At 47.2% G+C, this 16,215-nt stretch overlaps 1 protein-coding gene across 1 annotated transcript; it reads right to left on the bottom strand.

The window, feature by feature from the left end:
- Window positions 1–2,674: 2,674 nt before the first annotated feature.
- On the bottom strand, window positions 2,675–7,024 carry EIF1B (eukaryotic translation initiation factor 1B). The gene is made up of 4 exons (XM_054384910.1): window positions 6,834–7,024; window positions 4,309–4,472; window positions 3,570–3,671; window positions 2,675–3,042 (listed from the first exon to the last, which is right to left on the bottom strand). Exons 1-4 carry the CDS (start codon window positions 6,862–6,864, stop codon window positions 2,998–3,000), a joined length of 342 nt encoding a protein of 113 aa, XP_054240885.1. The 5' UTR covers window positions 6,865–7,024; the 3' UTR covers window positions 2,675–2,997.
- Window positions 7,025–16,215: the final 9,191 nt, after the last annotated feature.

Here is a 16,215-nt window from a genome sequence, read left to right as displayed (position 1 = left end):
GGCACTCCAGCTTTCCAAAGGCTTTCTCTTGAGAAGATGACTGCTCACCTCCCTCAGTTGTACTCTTCATGCTCACCTCCCTCAGTTGTACTCTTCATGCTCACCCCTGCAACACGTGGCCAGATGTAACAGAATGCAGGCAAAGGTTAAGGCCCTGATAATTCACACAAGAGGAAGCAGGCAGCTGACAGACTTCAGCTACTGAATCTCTCCGAGAACTGCTACCACCATTCAGCAAGTGATGGTTTCACATACAGTCTGAGCTTGCCCACTCTCAAGCCCTACTAGTGGACTTAAAAAGTGTTTTCTATTACCAGCTTCCTTTTAGTGCCTCCACAATTATGGGCTGTATCCTCTACCATTTCTTAAGCTATTTTAGAACAGATGGAAGGATTGAAAGCTGCCCTCACTGTGAAAATATTTTTTTTTCTTAATTACAGTAATCTAAACAGTTCTTTCCCAAAGTCTTCCACACATCTCACTGTTCTTGAAACACAAATATGGATTGAAAATAAGCTGGGCTCTGAAAAAACTTCCAATGTGAGATGATAAAACATGAACTTGTTGAAGCCTTTCCTGCAAAGAGGCTTGGGCTTGTAGCAAGGCTAGTGGCAGTCTTATGGAGACATTGTTTTAGTTTAAAACGCTTCACAAGGACAAAAATTTCTGCTTTCCTTCTAGACACATTAAATTGTTGCCACAACAGACCTCATCTGTTTAAACTTCAAATGTGTTACTTCTTACTCCTTATCATTTTGCCCTTCAAGGGACAAAGCACAAGTAGCTCCACTGAGCATAAAACCCCAGCCACCCATCATCTGCAAGGCTCCTTCTATGAGAAAGGACTTGTAAATGAGGAAGGAAACAAAGGTTTTTCTTACTCATTCCAAGCAGAGTAACTATGGAGAAATGACTCAAGCCTAGGCAGTAAAAGTTAATGGAATGCCACATGAAATGATGACTCAGTAACACGAGACTTGCTGATCACTTGTTAATCGCCAATTAAAAAACACTCTCCAGCTAAAAACCCACCAGAAGTACTCACCCATAACAGTGAAAAAGGAGAGGATACTGCTTTTGTTTTTTAACTCTTGGGAAGGAGAATAAGCTTTGAATGTCAGTTTTTCTGGGATTTGATAAAATGCAAATAGCTAAGTGCTGTGCACCCCCAAAAGATTCATGATTTTAGCATCTATGAATCAGGACTAGGCCAACGTTCAGTACAATGCTTTTATTCTGCCAACATGCCAGACTTGCACTTTCTCACTGTGTGCTGGTATTTCATGTTTTGCAGCAGGTGTTCCCTCCTCTTGAACACATTATAATGTAACAGTCAACAATCTTCTGGAACATCCTTTCTCTGGAACAGTTAAGATCTGTAACATCAGGCAGAATTTGTAGAGTCTGAGGACCGGACACTGGATTCTCACAGATGGAATTGAGAAGAGAAAAAATTGTCATGTGAATGCTCTGTAATGTTCCCCTGACTGCTGCTAGTGCAATAGTAATCTGAGTTCAGAAGCAATAACTAAAAGAAAGTTTCAAATGAGTGAAAATGGAACATTTGTGTTTAGAAAAGCAAATCTGAACAGGAAATGAAGTATAGCAAGAGGTGGTATTCAGTAACACAGCTCTGCACTCTGCTTTGACATTTATGTAGGTAGTCAATATTTTTTGTCTGAATAAATTATGAATACTAGCAGTAACAAAATGTCTCTTTCTTCCTTTCCAGAGAATAGATGGCATTACAAGAAGTTAACATTTCCCACTATTCTGATGGTTTCCCAACTCAGCGTGTTTTGAGTCACTGCAGAGAAGATTTCCATGCCTATCTCAGAAGGAAGGTAAGATCTACAGGTTTCACAAAATGCAGTCATTTCATTCTGTAAAAGCAGGACACCAAATGCCTACAGCTAATTAAAACAAGATGAAAAGCATGGCAGAACAAACCTATTAGAACTTCAGATAACACTGAATGAATTGCCTGCTAGCAAAGCTAAATCAGCTTTCTGTCGTAATACTCACACTCCACAACCCCTCCATATTAACTGTTAATCACAGCACAACAGGAAAAAATCAAAATGTAAAGCCTGTCCCTTGCCTTACTTCTGCAGCCAACACTGCCAGCTGATGAAAGCACTCTGCTTGCCAACATTAAAAGCAGTCATGGCAGAATCCAACTCAATGTCTTGCACCTTCTCTCAGTGACAGAGGAGATGATACAAAATTCCATACACTTCCTTCAAACATTTTGGGAGCACTATATGTGGGAGCACCTAGGTGTTTGGTGTGTTCTCAGGAAGAGCATCTGTAAGGAATTCAGCTTCTTTTGAGTCCTACTATGCTAAACACTAACACTTTTTAAGTCACTGCAGCGAATCTGAGAGAAAATCCAGTTCCTTACTCAGCGAACATCCCTTAGCATGCTGCTACTAAGGTACTCCCACAGAGAAGATTTTAAAGCTCTAGTCTTATGGATAGAGGATAAGAACACAGCAAGCCAATCTACTGATTAATTAGCTAATAGTTCACCTTATTGATTTTCCCATTCATTCAATCAGCAGTAAGCTAACCGTGCCACAAAACAATGTAGTCATTCTTTAGTGAAGCTGCTATGCTAGCTTAAAACTTCTGCTGAAACAGTTCAGATATCCCAGGTAACAGTTGAAGAAACTTTTATTTTTAAGCAACAACAAACACTACTTTAATACAACCCACACATTTCAGTCAGGTGGAGAGTTCTGAACAATCATCACTAAAACATTTCCATTGGAAATTGTTAAAGTTCACAGATGCCTTCACTACCACCTTATTGGAGTTTTTTTATGTGTTTCCAGCCTACACACCACCTGTTTCACACACTCATGCAAACTGAAAGCAAATTCTGAATGTTGTGGTATGAGGGAAGTCCATTCACTGCAAAGATTCATGTTTCACAGAAGAGCCAGGGTAGGTACGACCAAAAGCAGCAGAGGTCTTCAAGAGCGTACAGGGATTTCAGAAGCCATGAACTTTCAGTTGCTCTTCCTTCACAATGCCAATCTAAAGGAGAAAAGCAACACACTTCAGTAAAGCTGACATGCTCAAGGGTGTTAGTTACCACAGTCTTAGACTAAGCAAAGTGACACACAGCAGACACTCAAAAACACTTTCCTAGTTAACAGGATGTTTCTGGGCCAAGCAAAACTGACTATATAAAAAGTAAAATATTATCACGCATCTGACTTGTTCCGTAGTCCTGGAACTTGTTCTCTGGCAGTCTAACATCTCTGTGTCATGATTTGCATCAATAACTCAAAAGGAAGGTTTGCACCAAACAGTTGATTTTACAAATGAAGGACTTGAGCTGCACTGCCAGCAATCAAGTGGGATGATGTAGCAGAGTAAATGCATTCTACAGTGCTATGACTCAGCCAAGGTTTCTTCTCCTCCATAAGGGTCACTTTATTTTTTGGCTGAAAATACGAAAGAACTTAGAGTGGCCATCTTTAGCTGCTTAATGAACATCAGTGCCACCTGTCATTGTGTTGCTGCCACAGAGCTTTAGATATTTATCTGCAGTCCCTCACCTCCAAGAGGAACTGGCAAATGTTCTTCCTCTGGTCACCTTGAAGCTGGATGACTTCGCCGTACTCAGGATGTTCAATCACGGTACCATTGCAAGCGAATTTCTAGAGAGGAACATTCACACTGTAAGACATCTGCTGTACTTCAGCATTTTGCATAGCATGGCTCTGCAGCACAATTGTCTCAGAAGCTGCTTACTAAAGTCTGATGCCAAAGACTAGATCTACTTTATACCAGTTTTGAGAGCAGATGGAATATATCTGCTGATGCATACAGACAGAAACTAAGATGCTGATGGTGAATTCAGGCAGGATAAGCTACTGTGCATACCCATTATAAGAATGGAAAACAGTCACAGCCTTTCAAACTCCACAGTACTTAAAAGTAAGTATTTTCAATCTGGCAAATTCTGTTTTCAACAGCAACCCAGCTCTGACAGTAGCAGAAATGCAAACCTAGTTCCACTTCAAACTGATTTTACTCTTTGCCTTAGTAAACCCGGGTATCTGTGAAATATTTAAAGCAATCAGAATAAACTTTATTTACTTCTTTATAGAAAAGAGACCTTTAATTTTTCAGTGAAACTATACATTGGTAGGAATTTTGAGGAAGACTGAGAAAAGAATGTCAAAATGATGTGCACTGGCAAGAACGAAGTATAACAAATATGCTGTTACTTAGCATTAAAAGCCATCATACTCCTTTATATAATATCTTTTTTCATCAAATCAGCAGCTTTACCTTTTTGAAAGCTTTCACAAGCTTCTTCTTGTCATAATCATCTGCAATTCCCTGAACAGTTGTTAGTGTCTTCCTTCCGTTTCGTTGCTGGATCCTTATATGAATGTAATCCTCAGTCCCCGCCGGGAGTAAGTCGTCACCCTTTGTTGCATCAGCAAAGGGGTCTGTAGGAGGAAAAAGCTTCCTGTCATTCTCAAAAAGGAAAACATCCAAGCTCAAAACTAACAGCTCAGAAAGAGCTTTATTCTTGCTGTTTTCCCTGTCTAAAGATGCCCTGTTCAAACCTTTTTCCTATAGCTGCATGAAGTCTCCCTGCCCTGCTACTCAATAGACTGCTCTCAGCTATCACTCATCCACTTTGCTCAACACCTTCCCTGACCTGAACAGTTTTCAGCTACACCATCAATTTACTTCAGTATTTCTTGCAAACTACAGATCCTGACACTCAGAACCTGGAAAACGTAGTTCCTCATGAGACAATTCCAAGTGCACATAAGCTTTAGACAGCCACATGCATTTTAAGTGAAATAGGGAACATACCAGATCACCAACAGGGACAAACAAAAATCAGCATGGACAAAGAATCAATATGGATAAAAATCAGTATGGACAAACAAAAAAGCTCTTGGAGCCACACTCCTTTAGATGGCTGAACAGAACTCTTCTACCCTGACAACAACCAGCATTTTAAGGCACAGATACAATTCTTGGCTATTAATGAAAACAAAACAGGGCAACAGACACCAGCAGATGTCAGAGGCTGGCTGTAAACCCAGCACCCCTCTGTCAGTTAGCAGTCTTAGGCAAAAATTGTAACAAAACTCATTTAGGTTGACTGTAGAAGCTCTCAAATTCTTCCAAGCTTAAATCTATCCAGCATGGGTGAAACAGGAAGGCATTTAGGAAGACACATTTCCATGTTACTCTTCTTATTCTCTGTTCTCCACAAAAACATATTCAACATTCACTCTATCAAGATATTTTAGAGCCCTCTAGGTTTCCTAATCAGCAGATCCAAATAAATCTTGAAGCTTTAACAGTTTTTTTTTAAGACGAATCACAAGTAATTTTTGATACTAATCAGAATCATATTGAAGAGCTCAATCTTCAATAAATTACAGTTCAACAGCCACACAAACTACAATCTCCCAAACTTCCATCCAAAGCTCAAACCTAAAGACACCCATCAAGTTTTGCCATCCACTTGAAACAAATGCCTCAAAAGAGCAAAGGTTCAGCAGAAATAGGCACAGACATAGTTCAGCGGCTGACTGACCCTTGTAGAAACAAGGGTGCTGAAAGCAGTGCAAAGCTGCACGCACCACAGGAAAAAGTTAATGCAGCACCGGGAAACCTGACTGCCATTTGCTAGAACGTGCAGCATTTCACTGTGCCCCACAGCTTGTGGGGTAAACTCTGACAGAAAATTCCAGTCAAAGAAAAGGTGAAATTAAAAAAAAAAAAAAGAAAAGAGTACTTGGGTCTGAAGGCCCCTTGGCAGTTTAGGATTCCATGCCATTCCATCTCCATCCAGGAGATAAGCCAGCAGTGTAGGGGTTAACATTGGATCATTCATTTCAAAGAAATCTTTTGGGCAGCATGTTCCTAAGCACAGGGTCAGCTCCCCAGACTGTGATTAAAACAACCTTCTTGTATGGCTTTACGTGTGCAGGAGGTGGGAGACGATACTGAAACCAACAGCCTAACAACATTATGACAGGAAGTGTTAACTTCCTCCCTTTTGCTGCTCACAGACAAGGCAGAGCCATGGCCCAGTGCAGTAAACTTTCCTGCCGGTACAGGAGAAATGACCTCTGTACAGTTCCATCTGTACAAACAACATCCTTTGCAGGGCACATAGAAAGGCTTGGGACACGGGCCCTTAAGGATAAGGTGAGGCAGCAAATTAACAGGCAGTCAGAACTGAGGAGGTGATTCCTTTCCTTAGCACGAGATATGAAGCCTAGACTCCCTCTGCCCACAGAGATGACAGCTTTGGGACCGCAGAGTTGACAAAAGGCCCGGGTTGGAGCACAGCAGACCTTCCGGCGCTGTAAAGGCTATCACAGAATCGTTAAGCTTGGAAAAGACCTTTAAGATACTGTGTGAGAGCATAGCGCATGGCAGCATCTCCTGCGGGAGGAGAAAGTGAACACACAGGGCAGGAGATGAGTCCTCGCCACAGCACACACAGAGGGCACGTTCTCAGGGGAGGACAAGGACGCGGTCGGAGCCGCCGTTACGAAGTAAAGCACCCACGACAGCACCCGCTCAGCACTGGCCTCAATGTCACCCCGCGGGGTGCGGACACCGACGCGCAGAGATCCCCAGGGCCCTCGGGAAAGCGGAGCAGGACGGAGCAGGGAGCCGCGGCAGGCAGCACAGGCAGCGGGACGAGAGCGGGGGGCAGCGGGACGAGAGCGGGGGGCAGCGGGACGAGAGCGGGGGGCAGCCCCTGGGAGCTTCTGCCCAGGGGGGTGACAGCGGGGCTCCCTGCGGCACAAGCGGGTGGCAGGCGCTCTTACCGAAGGATTGGAGGTTCTGGATAGATGACATGCGACTCTCCGGCGAGAGGCTGGAGCAGCGGAGGAAAAGGCCGCGGCTGGCTCCGCTTAGGTCACGTCTCCGGCTCCGCAGTGCCGACAGGGGCGGGGAGAAGGCAGGGGCGGGGAGAAGGGAGGGACCGGGAAGGGAGGGGAGGAATAACAAAAGTGGAGGAGGGCGAACCTGAGAGGGGCAGGGTCATTGGAGGAGAATGCGCGAAAGGAATATAAAGGTGTGGGGAGCGCCTGCGTCACCCGCGGCACCCCGCCCCACCTTATCGCTAGAGGACAGCGGCCGCCGTTGCCCGTCACAAAATGGCGGCCTGCAAGGGCTGCTCCAGGCACATGATGGTCGCCGCGCTTCCCCACGGGAAGCGGAGTCCTGGCGCCCGCCGCCGTGGAGAGCGGAGCGCTGCGGGGGGGCACTGCGCTGGGCCACGGGGGGTGGGGGAGCAGGGGGCAGCGGTCACCCCTTCGGGCCGGAGCGGTGTGTGCTCGTGTACCTGCTTCACCCGAGGGGCAGCTGAGAATCGCCCGCTCAGGAGCCCAGTTCCGCAGTGCCGGTGGCCGAAGCCCCTGCTTCTCCACGCTGCCCGCCCTCTGTGACGGCACAGGTGAACCCCGTGGAGGTCCCCTCTATGCTCCCATGCCTTTGGGTCGGGTAGTGCCGGTTTCCGTCCTCCCTCCGTGTTTCCAAGCTAGCTTTCCTCTTCCCTACGCAAACACGCTATGACTGCGTCGGAAAAGCCCCTCCTGAGGCTCACCCAGCTGGACGAAATGCTGCCTGACCCACACGAATCACTGCTCTGAGCCCCAGCCAACCTGACCTGACACGTTTCCGGGAATGGGGCCTCTGCCCCCTCTTTGCCTGGGACAGAGTCACCCCCTTCACTGTGAAATGTTTTATTCTTTCTAGTCTGAATCGCCCTCAATTTAAAGCCACCACCACCCTCGGTCTGTTGCAGCAGGCCCTGCTAAAAACCCTGTCCCCAGTTTTCTTACAGGTCCCCTTTAAGTACTGAAAGGTTGCAGCAGGGTGTCCCTGGAGCCTTTGCCTCTCCAGGTTGAATAACCCCAAGTCTTGTGTTCACAGCAGAGGTGTTCCAGCCCTCTGATCGTTTTTGTGGCATCCTCTGGACTCACTCAGGTCTGTTGTCTCCAAGTCTCCTGTTGTGTACAGCTTTATGTCCTCACCCTAGGTTTTGGGTGGGCAGCCAGGCAGAGCTGTAGTATTCCCCACACCTCAGGTGCTACTACAACTGCCTGGCCCCACAGGACTCCCACAGCTGCCCACTGACTACCTGCTAACCATTTATCTGCAGGCAGGAGTTAAGTGGTGCTTGAGCTGCAATAGTAAAGGTTTGCCTTTAAGTCGTCCTCAGGAGGTGATTAATGGCTTTGCAGATGTACAGTAGCCTAGTTGCATTGGCATGACTGCAGCAATCTGTACTGCTCCTTTCTTGTGGTTCTTCTCTTTTCTAATCAGCCTCATTCCTCTTAAATCAAAGAGATATTTCTCTTCTGTGACCCAAGGCCTGGATCAGCACTGCAGTGGTTTTATGAAGGTCAGTGTGTGCTGGACTAAGAAAGTTTCTGGTCCTGGTGCTTCACAAGGCAATGTTTTTAGTGCAAAAGGCACTATTGGGGCAGTAATGTGAGGATGGAGACTGAGGTGCCTGCTTCTGTCACACACACACATGCCATGATTTGGACAATGTTTGGATTAAGGCCACAGAGATAGACACTGAGAGTTCTTGTGACACCCATCCTCAGGGACATGTCTTTGGGGTGTCTCCAGCACCTCTCTCAGACACCTTACACTACTACTACTATTACTATTACCATAGCTGAGTTTTTGCTCTAGTGCATTTTTGCAAACTCCACATCTCTGTGCAAAACCTTCTGGTATCTTTTGCTTTCCCATGAATTTTCATCTCATGATTATTTTTTTTCCCCAAGGTAAAAACACAGCTCACCCACATGGTAGGGGCTAAAGCCTTGCTTTAATTTAGGATTCTGTATAACCTCTGCCTTTGTATAAGCATGCACAAGGCTGCTGTTACCTTCAGCTGCCTTCAGTCCCCTCTGTAATAACAGGAATGAACATTGTTTTTCATTTCCTACAGCCACGTTTCTAATATATACTACTCTTCTGATTTTTTTATTTAAGTTTTATTCCTTAGGAGCTTTTACAAAGCCAAAAGGTCTGTTAATTTAATTAATGACCACTCCTGCAGGCAGATCCCCTGGTGCCTGGGCCTGCAGAAACATCAGGCACTGTGCCGGCAGCCTCAAAGTCCAGACCGTTACTGCTTGGAGCACACTGCTCCAGGAGCAGTTCAAGTTGTCTGACAAAGGGATTATGCATGAAATGTGCCCATGGCAGCACCAATTCCTGTCCTACATTCCAGCAGCACAACTACTCTACTCACAAATCCTGCCTCACTGTCATGCCAGAAGCATGTCTTTGCCAGCCTGGTGTTGGTACCTGAAGATAACATCCAGGTGCTAGATACTCGAGAGACAAAGGCAAAATTGTTTCCATCCTTTTATATTTTTTTCCCTTTCTCTTTTCTCCTGAACTGTAATCTTTCCTGCTTCTGCTCCATGACTTCTGCTCCATGACTCTACCTACAGCCCCCAGCCGTGTTTGGGAGCTGCACACTCTGAAGTGCTGTGTAGAGGGCTGGCTGGTGGCTTTCTGGCAGGGAGGAAATACATCCAAGTGTCAGAAGAAATCCTCCTTCTATCTGTCCCAGCAGCAGAACCGTTTCAAGGGTGGCCACAACCGTGCCAAGCCTGACCTTGTATTTTTCCATCTGAGCTCTGGCTGTGGTCAAAGCCTCCACAGTGTGCTGAGGAAGGGCCTGGGGAGACTGGCTGGTGTCTTGAGCTGTAGCCTATGCTTGAGCTGCCCAGCTGCTAACAAGTTGTTCCAGGTAAGGATGTGGTAACTGGGAGGAGTGAGCACTGGGAACACCTGGAGAGCCAGTCTGACTTACCAGAACCTGGGTCCTGTGCTGTTTGGTTTAGCTTCAGTGCATACTCACATTTCAGGATGCCTGTGCTTTTATGTGTGCAGGTTAACTCCTTGCTCAATAATGACTGACAGGGGCCCCAGCATAGAAGGATGCAGAACTGTTGGAGTGAGTCCAGAGGAGGCCACAAAGATGATCCAAGGGCTGGAGCACCTCTGCTATGAGGATAGGCTGAAGGAGCTGGGGGTGGTCAGCCTGGAGATGAGAAGACTCCAGGGGGACTTTAGAGCTTCCTTCCAATAGCTGAAGGGATCCTACAGGAAGGCTGCAGAGGGACTTTTTATGAGGATGTCTATGGACCCGACAAGGAAGAATGGTTTGAAGCTGAGGGGGAGAGCAGGGTTAGACTGGATCTGAGGAAGTTCTTTGGTAGGAAGATGGTGAGACTGTGGAACAGGCTGTCCAGGGAGGCTGAGGCTGCCTCCTCCCTGGGGGTGTTGAAGGCCAGGTTGGATGAGGCCTTGAGCAGCTGAGTGTAGTTGAGAGGTGTCCCTGCCCATGGTAGGGAGATTGGAGGAGATGATCTCTGAGGTCCCTTCCAACTTGAGCAATTCTGTGAAGCTAATTTCTGTGCTAGCCACTAGATGGTCCTATCTCCAAGGAAGAAATGAAGCCAGTCCTGTTTGCTCTCTGAACCTGAATGTTAGTAGAGTTAAAGCTACATGTATGAACAGACTCATTGAGTAGCTTGAATTGATATGGTTCTCTGAATAAGTCTGAATACAACTTTTCATGAATCCTCTAAACTTAATCAGTGCAACCAATCATCAGGTACTTCCTGGTTAATGTCACTGAGGAATATCCAGGCAGCACAAATATCAGTGTGCCCTCCCCTGAAAAGCTTTTACTTTCTATATTGCACGAGCTGACTTGCTTTCCTCAGCCAAAGCATTACCCCTGCTGTGAATGGGATAACAAAATAAACTAAAATCACATCTGCCTGAGAAGACCCTGAGAAGTCAGGATGATTTCTGTGTAGCTTCTGAGTACTGGCCATAGCAGGTACATAGTGGTGGAAGGAAACGATAACTTACAGTCAGTAAGGATAGAGTGAAATAGTACTTTGGTAAGGGAAATGCCTGATGAGGCTCCTTTAGACTGTTTTCAAATCTTCATTGTTTTATCATTTCATAGTAGCCTTCCATGAAGGCAGAATGGCTGAAAGCAAAAATTAAAAAAGTACTTGGCACTGGCAAGTTTTGTGTCCTGACAGATACATGGCCACAATCCTTCCTCTAGCAGAGAGTGAGCTGTGAAGTCCTTGGCACATGATTTTGTGCATGCTGAGGACTTACATGGGTTCAAGAAGCCCTTAGTGGACCAGTGGAAGGGTTACCTACCACAAAGAAACATTTGGTTTGGGAAGCTTCTGGACCACAAGGGTCGGGGGCCCTGGTGGGTAACATCAAAATATGCTGCCCTGCTTTTAGACTCTTCCCTGGATGTTCAGTGCTGGCCACCATCAAAACCAATACACTGCATGAGATGGAGCTCAGGCCAGCATGAAGGCAGCTGATCAGATCAGAGCATTTAGATGCTAACTCTCCCAGTAATGATTTTCATGTTCTCTTGCAGGCAGCATTTACCACTAAGCCGACCATGCTAACACGAAGATGTTGTGCAGTTTTCTTTTCTGTGGTAACTTCCAGGTAGGTGTCAATCCCTGAAAGGCTCACATTGCAGTGCCAGCAAGACTAGAAAGTGTGAATGGGCTGGGAAAGGCTTTCACTTCTGTTTTAAGCTGACAGACTCACTTAGCAAACCAGCAGAGCAAGACAGGGTCCCAATATCACAGAGAGAAAAAAGCTCTCACTCTGGCAATTGCCCACCTGAAATGAAGAAAGGGTACCCATGGTGTCTGGGCCAAACCAGTGTGAAGAGGAGGAAGGGCAAAGACCTGTGATGCAAAACCATGAAGGGTTTTTACTTACTGAGAAGTTACCCCCTCCATGCATGCAGAATGAGCCCAGCGGAAGCAGGATGTGGATTCTTGGATGTGGATTGATTTGTTGGCAGGGAGTGCCTGCAAGGTTCAAAGGGAAGATGCTAAAAGGAGGCTGCTGGAGCAAGCCTGTAGATACATTATTGATTGTGTGAGCTGCAGAGAGACCTTTTGTGCTATCATGGACTTGAAGGGCTCTTCATGTTTTGCAGTCATCTGGTAGTCTGAGTAAACTCTTGAAAACTTGGATGAGAAAGATGCTTCTTTAGTCATTACTGGGTGGGAATTGGAGAATGGAAGAGGATTTCTCAGGCTTCTTTACCATTTGTGCCTACAGACCAAAGTGTTGTCCATTAATGAGAAACTTACTTTAATCCCTACAATTAGTGACCATGGTTGTGGGGTCATCTACTTGATGTTTGGCTGAGTAAGGGCAGGGCCAGGCAAAATATAAATCATGCTTCCTTGCAGAAATTCCCCTAGGAAAAAAAGCAAACAACTCCTCTACTTTGGGAGGTAGCTACAGTGAAACTTTCATTTGTACTGTGAGGTTTTTCCAGCCAGAAGCATCGTTATAGAAAAACTAAACAACAGATTTGCTTTTGAACTTCCACTTCATCCTGGTGGGACTGCAGCATTTCCTATCCAGTCTCAGGTGCTGACCAGTCCATGCCTCAGAGCCACCTCTCCTAAGCACAGCTTTAAAAGTGATTTCCTCAGCCAGTCAGTGTCAGCAGGAAGAGCAGAACTCTGTGCCTGCAGGACTCTCTGTGAGAGGGGCTGTGCTCTCCATGCAGCCCAGGAACACCTCACAGCTCAGCCTCTCCCCAGGATGGTGCTGAAGGAGCGAAACACCTGAGGTTCAGCTGCTGCTGCTCCACAGCCCTTCGTAGTACACCTGGTCTGAGCTGCTAAAGCAGTGAGATCTGCAGCAGCAAGGCTGTGATGAGACACCAGACAAGGGCCAGAGTTAAAAATAACATCCCAGCAGCACTACAATACTGCTTGAGCCAGGAAATACAATAACACTGCTTCAGCCAGGGGCCTGCTGCAGCTGGAAGCTGCTCTGCCACAGCGCTGGGCAGCACTTGCTCAGGCAGGGACTCACAGCTCAGCTCATCAGCTGCTGGAGCACTCTGCTGATTTGTGGTGTAAAGCTTCCCTGGGGGTGAGCTGATCCCAGCCCTGGGCTCTGGGCTTAACAGGACAGGAGCTGCTGTGCAGTAAGATCCCAAGCAAACCGCAGAGGTGGGAGCAAGGACTGGGAAGGGGCCGTGTGGCCTGGCTGCTCCAGCCTGCTGGGCGTGAGAGCCTCCACTCTCCATCTCTGTCACCCACACCTCATCCCCAGCCACGAGTGTTTCCCCACTGCAGACAGTGCAGCACAGAGCGTGGCAGCTGCTGCTGCTCCAGCCTGCCCTTGTGCCCCCATCCATGCGAAGTGGCAGCAGCCCCCTCCCCTTTGCTGTCCTGGGCCAAGGGTTCTCAGCCAGGTGGCATCGCAGGCCCCCCCGTGCCATCCCCCCTGGCACCACCCTCAGTTGCTGTTCCCTGCCCTGATCAATGGCTGTCTAATAGAGCCCCAATTCTCTACCCCTCCTTCTGTAAATTTAAATTTTACTCACCAGCACTGCTGACGTCCTCCTGGCCCACCTCTTGCCTCCCCCTCCTGCTTCAAACTCCCTTTCCTCAGGTATAAAAGGCACAAGCCCCCCCAGCTGCCCTGCTTCTGCTTGGAGCAGCAGCTACCTGAAGGAGCAGCAGCTACCTGAAGGAGCAGCAGCTACCTGAAGGAGCAGCAGCTACCTGAAGGAGCAGCTTTAGTGCAAGCAGGTGAGTGCCTTCAGCATTTCTCCTCACTCTGCTTTGATTTCCTTTACTTTTGGGGCTGTAGCTTTTCAGCATAGGGGGGCACAGCTGTGCTCTGTGCTCACTGGAACTTTTGTCAAGTTTTTGTCCCTAAGGAGACTGTGCTGAGCCACCAGGGCTGGTGGAGAGCTCCAGCACTGCTTGCAAAGGGGAAAGCCATTCCTGTTTGCCTTGGAGGGGGGCACACAGCTGCTAATCTCAAGGCAAAGGCTACTTGAGGGTTTAAAGAGTTAATAGCAGCTTGTCTTCTGAGGGCATCCACAGTAGGTTTAGATCTGATGGATCTGCAGCAGAGCTCCAGTGTGGTGTGCTGGGAGCCCAGAGGCAGAGCCGTGCTGGTCTCCCACTGCTGGTGTGAGGCAGACCCACAGCAGGCTGTGATGCTGCTGCTCCACTGTAGCTTCACTTTCACCTGCTGTAGCTTTCTCCTCTCACACTGATGGAAACTGCCAGATATGTCACAGATGTTACCAGGACAAAATTCAAAGGTTCTTTCTGCTCAGGGACTAAGCAGAAGTGGGAAGCTGACCAAATAGCAGCAGTGCTGATGTTGGTGAGCTCCAGCAGCAAACCAATTCCTGGAACTTGTGTCAAGTTTTGTTGAAAAAAAGTGATTTTTTAAAATTATTTTTTAAAATTTATTTTAAAAGTCTTTTGTGAGCACGGAAATGGGGGACACACAGAGTGACTCTATGAGGTCTTGCTTTTTTTCATTTTCCCCTTGGAAGAAAGGTGCAGATCTGTGGGTTAGGGCATGTCTAGACCTGGGATGATCACAGACCACCTCCAGCCTCTGCTCATGAAAGGACTGTGAGTGAGTAGCCAGGATTTTGTTCTTATCCTTAAAGCCTGGTGACAGTGTAGAGCTGGGGTTAGAAATGCTCAGCATCATGCAAGGTCATGTTCCGTGGGGCCACACATTACCTCTGCCTCAGTTTCTCCCCATACAAACAGGGGTGGAACAATTAGGAGGAGGGAAAAATAGGAAGAACTGGAGGAACACAGCATTGCTTAGGAAAAAAACCAAACCCAAACCTGTGCTAAAAGCTTCCCCCTGGATTTTTGGTATTTCATCAACAGCAAGCTGAAGGGAAGCTCTGCCTTTCTGTCACTCAGTTCCCAGAAAGACACAAAACCAGACAGCAAGCAGTCTGGAAAACCTGTCAGCAGACTGGAGAGAGTGCTCAGAACAGCTCCTTCTTGTCTCACTGGCTTTGCTAACATGGAGCACCGAGAGAGGTGCAGCAGCTGAAACTGCAGGCAGAATCAATCCCCTGTGCTTTTACATGCTAAGATCTTTTAATCCAGGTTGGTGTGGGACAACTTAGGAAAAGTGAATTCACAGTTCTGTTCCACTCCTGAGTTAAAAGCACTTTTCTCTAAGCTGCCTGCTGAGTAACTGTCAGTGTGGGGGCAAAACCCCAGCAGCCTTTCACTGACTCCTAGATGCTAAGGAGCTTTTGCCTTTGCATTTTCCATGAAGGACGCAACCAGATCCTCCACCTGCTTTTTTTGTGTGATGCTTGTGCAGCATACATCAGAGAATGTTCATTCCTGCTCTGCCTCTACTGAAAGCAGCAAAGATTCCAGTGGCAACAGGGAGTGAAAAAACAGGAGGAGAAGCCTCTTTGTAGGCACAGCTGAGAGGATTCCCTACCTGTTGTCTCTGCTGTAAGTGATGCTTGAGCAAAGAGGGCTCCTGCTGCCTTCTGTAGGCACAGGCCCCACCAGGCAGACCTGGGAGAGGTACTGTGGGGAAGCTTGTACAAAATGCCAAATGCTCAGGTACTGAGCCTGGCATCAGCACAGCCCTTCTCCTGGGGGCCCTCTCCTCTGTTTGCATCTGGGTGCATTTACAGGGTCAGGACAGAACCACAGACTGGTTTGGATTGGAAGGGACCTTTAAAAGTCATCTAGTCCAACCTCCCTACAGTGAGCAGGGACATTTTCTGGCAAGTTTAGTGACACCTTTGTGCTTGTACAAATAAATCATCCTGTAAATTCCTGTTTGCACCTACCAGCAACACGTCATGCCCACATCTGCAAACAACAACCAAGGGCTACCACTTCACCTGCAAACAGCTTCAGGTGAGCACTGCCACAGACCCAGGCTCACCCAAGGAAAATCAAATGTTTCTGTGCAAGCACAAGGGCTGAAGCAGACAATGAACTAGGGAATACCTTTCCTCATACACACTGTCCAACTGTTTCCAAGCAGAGGGCTGGGAACTCAACACAATCCTAGCAAACAACAACAACAACAAAGCCCCAGAATAAAGTAAGAAGCAAAGTACTGGCTTGGAGGCTTCAGAACCAAATCCATGTTAAATGTAAACTCTTAGGAGAAAGCCCCATTGGTACTGGAGAAGCCCCAGCTTGTGAGGTTTGCAGGCAGGTTCTCAGTGAGAGCTGCTGTCACTTCAGGGCAGCTTCTATCAACAAACATATCCCAAGTGCCATGGGCACCAGCAGCCTGATGGCCTCACCCCATACCCTCTAATTAACAGCTGGGGCC

This window comes from Indicator indicator, chromosome 11 (genome assembly GCF_027791375.1).
Source record: "Indicator indicator isolate 239-I01 chromosome 11, UM_Iind_1.1, whole genome shotgun sequence".
NCBI classification, from domain to species: Eukaryota; Metazoa; Chordata; class Aves; order Piciformes; family Indicatoridae; genus Indicator; species Indicator indicator.
This window is presented reverse-complemented; position numbering and strand designations above follow the sequence as displayed.

Bases quoted from the DNA above. Each gene is read 5' to 3' on its own strand.
- EIF1B (XM_054384910.1), bottom strand. From the start codon at position 6,864: ATGTCATCTATCCAGAACCTCCAATCCTTCG. The intron at 4,473-6,833 runs GTAAGAGCGCCT...TTCCTCCTACAG, and splicing joins CCAGAACCTCCAATCCTTCG to ACCCCTTTGCTGATGCAACA. The intron at 3,672-4,308 runs GTAAAGCTGCTG...GTTCCTCTCTAG, and splicing joins TTGTGAAAGCTTTCAAAAAG to AAATTCGCTTGCAATGGTAC.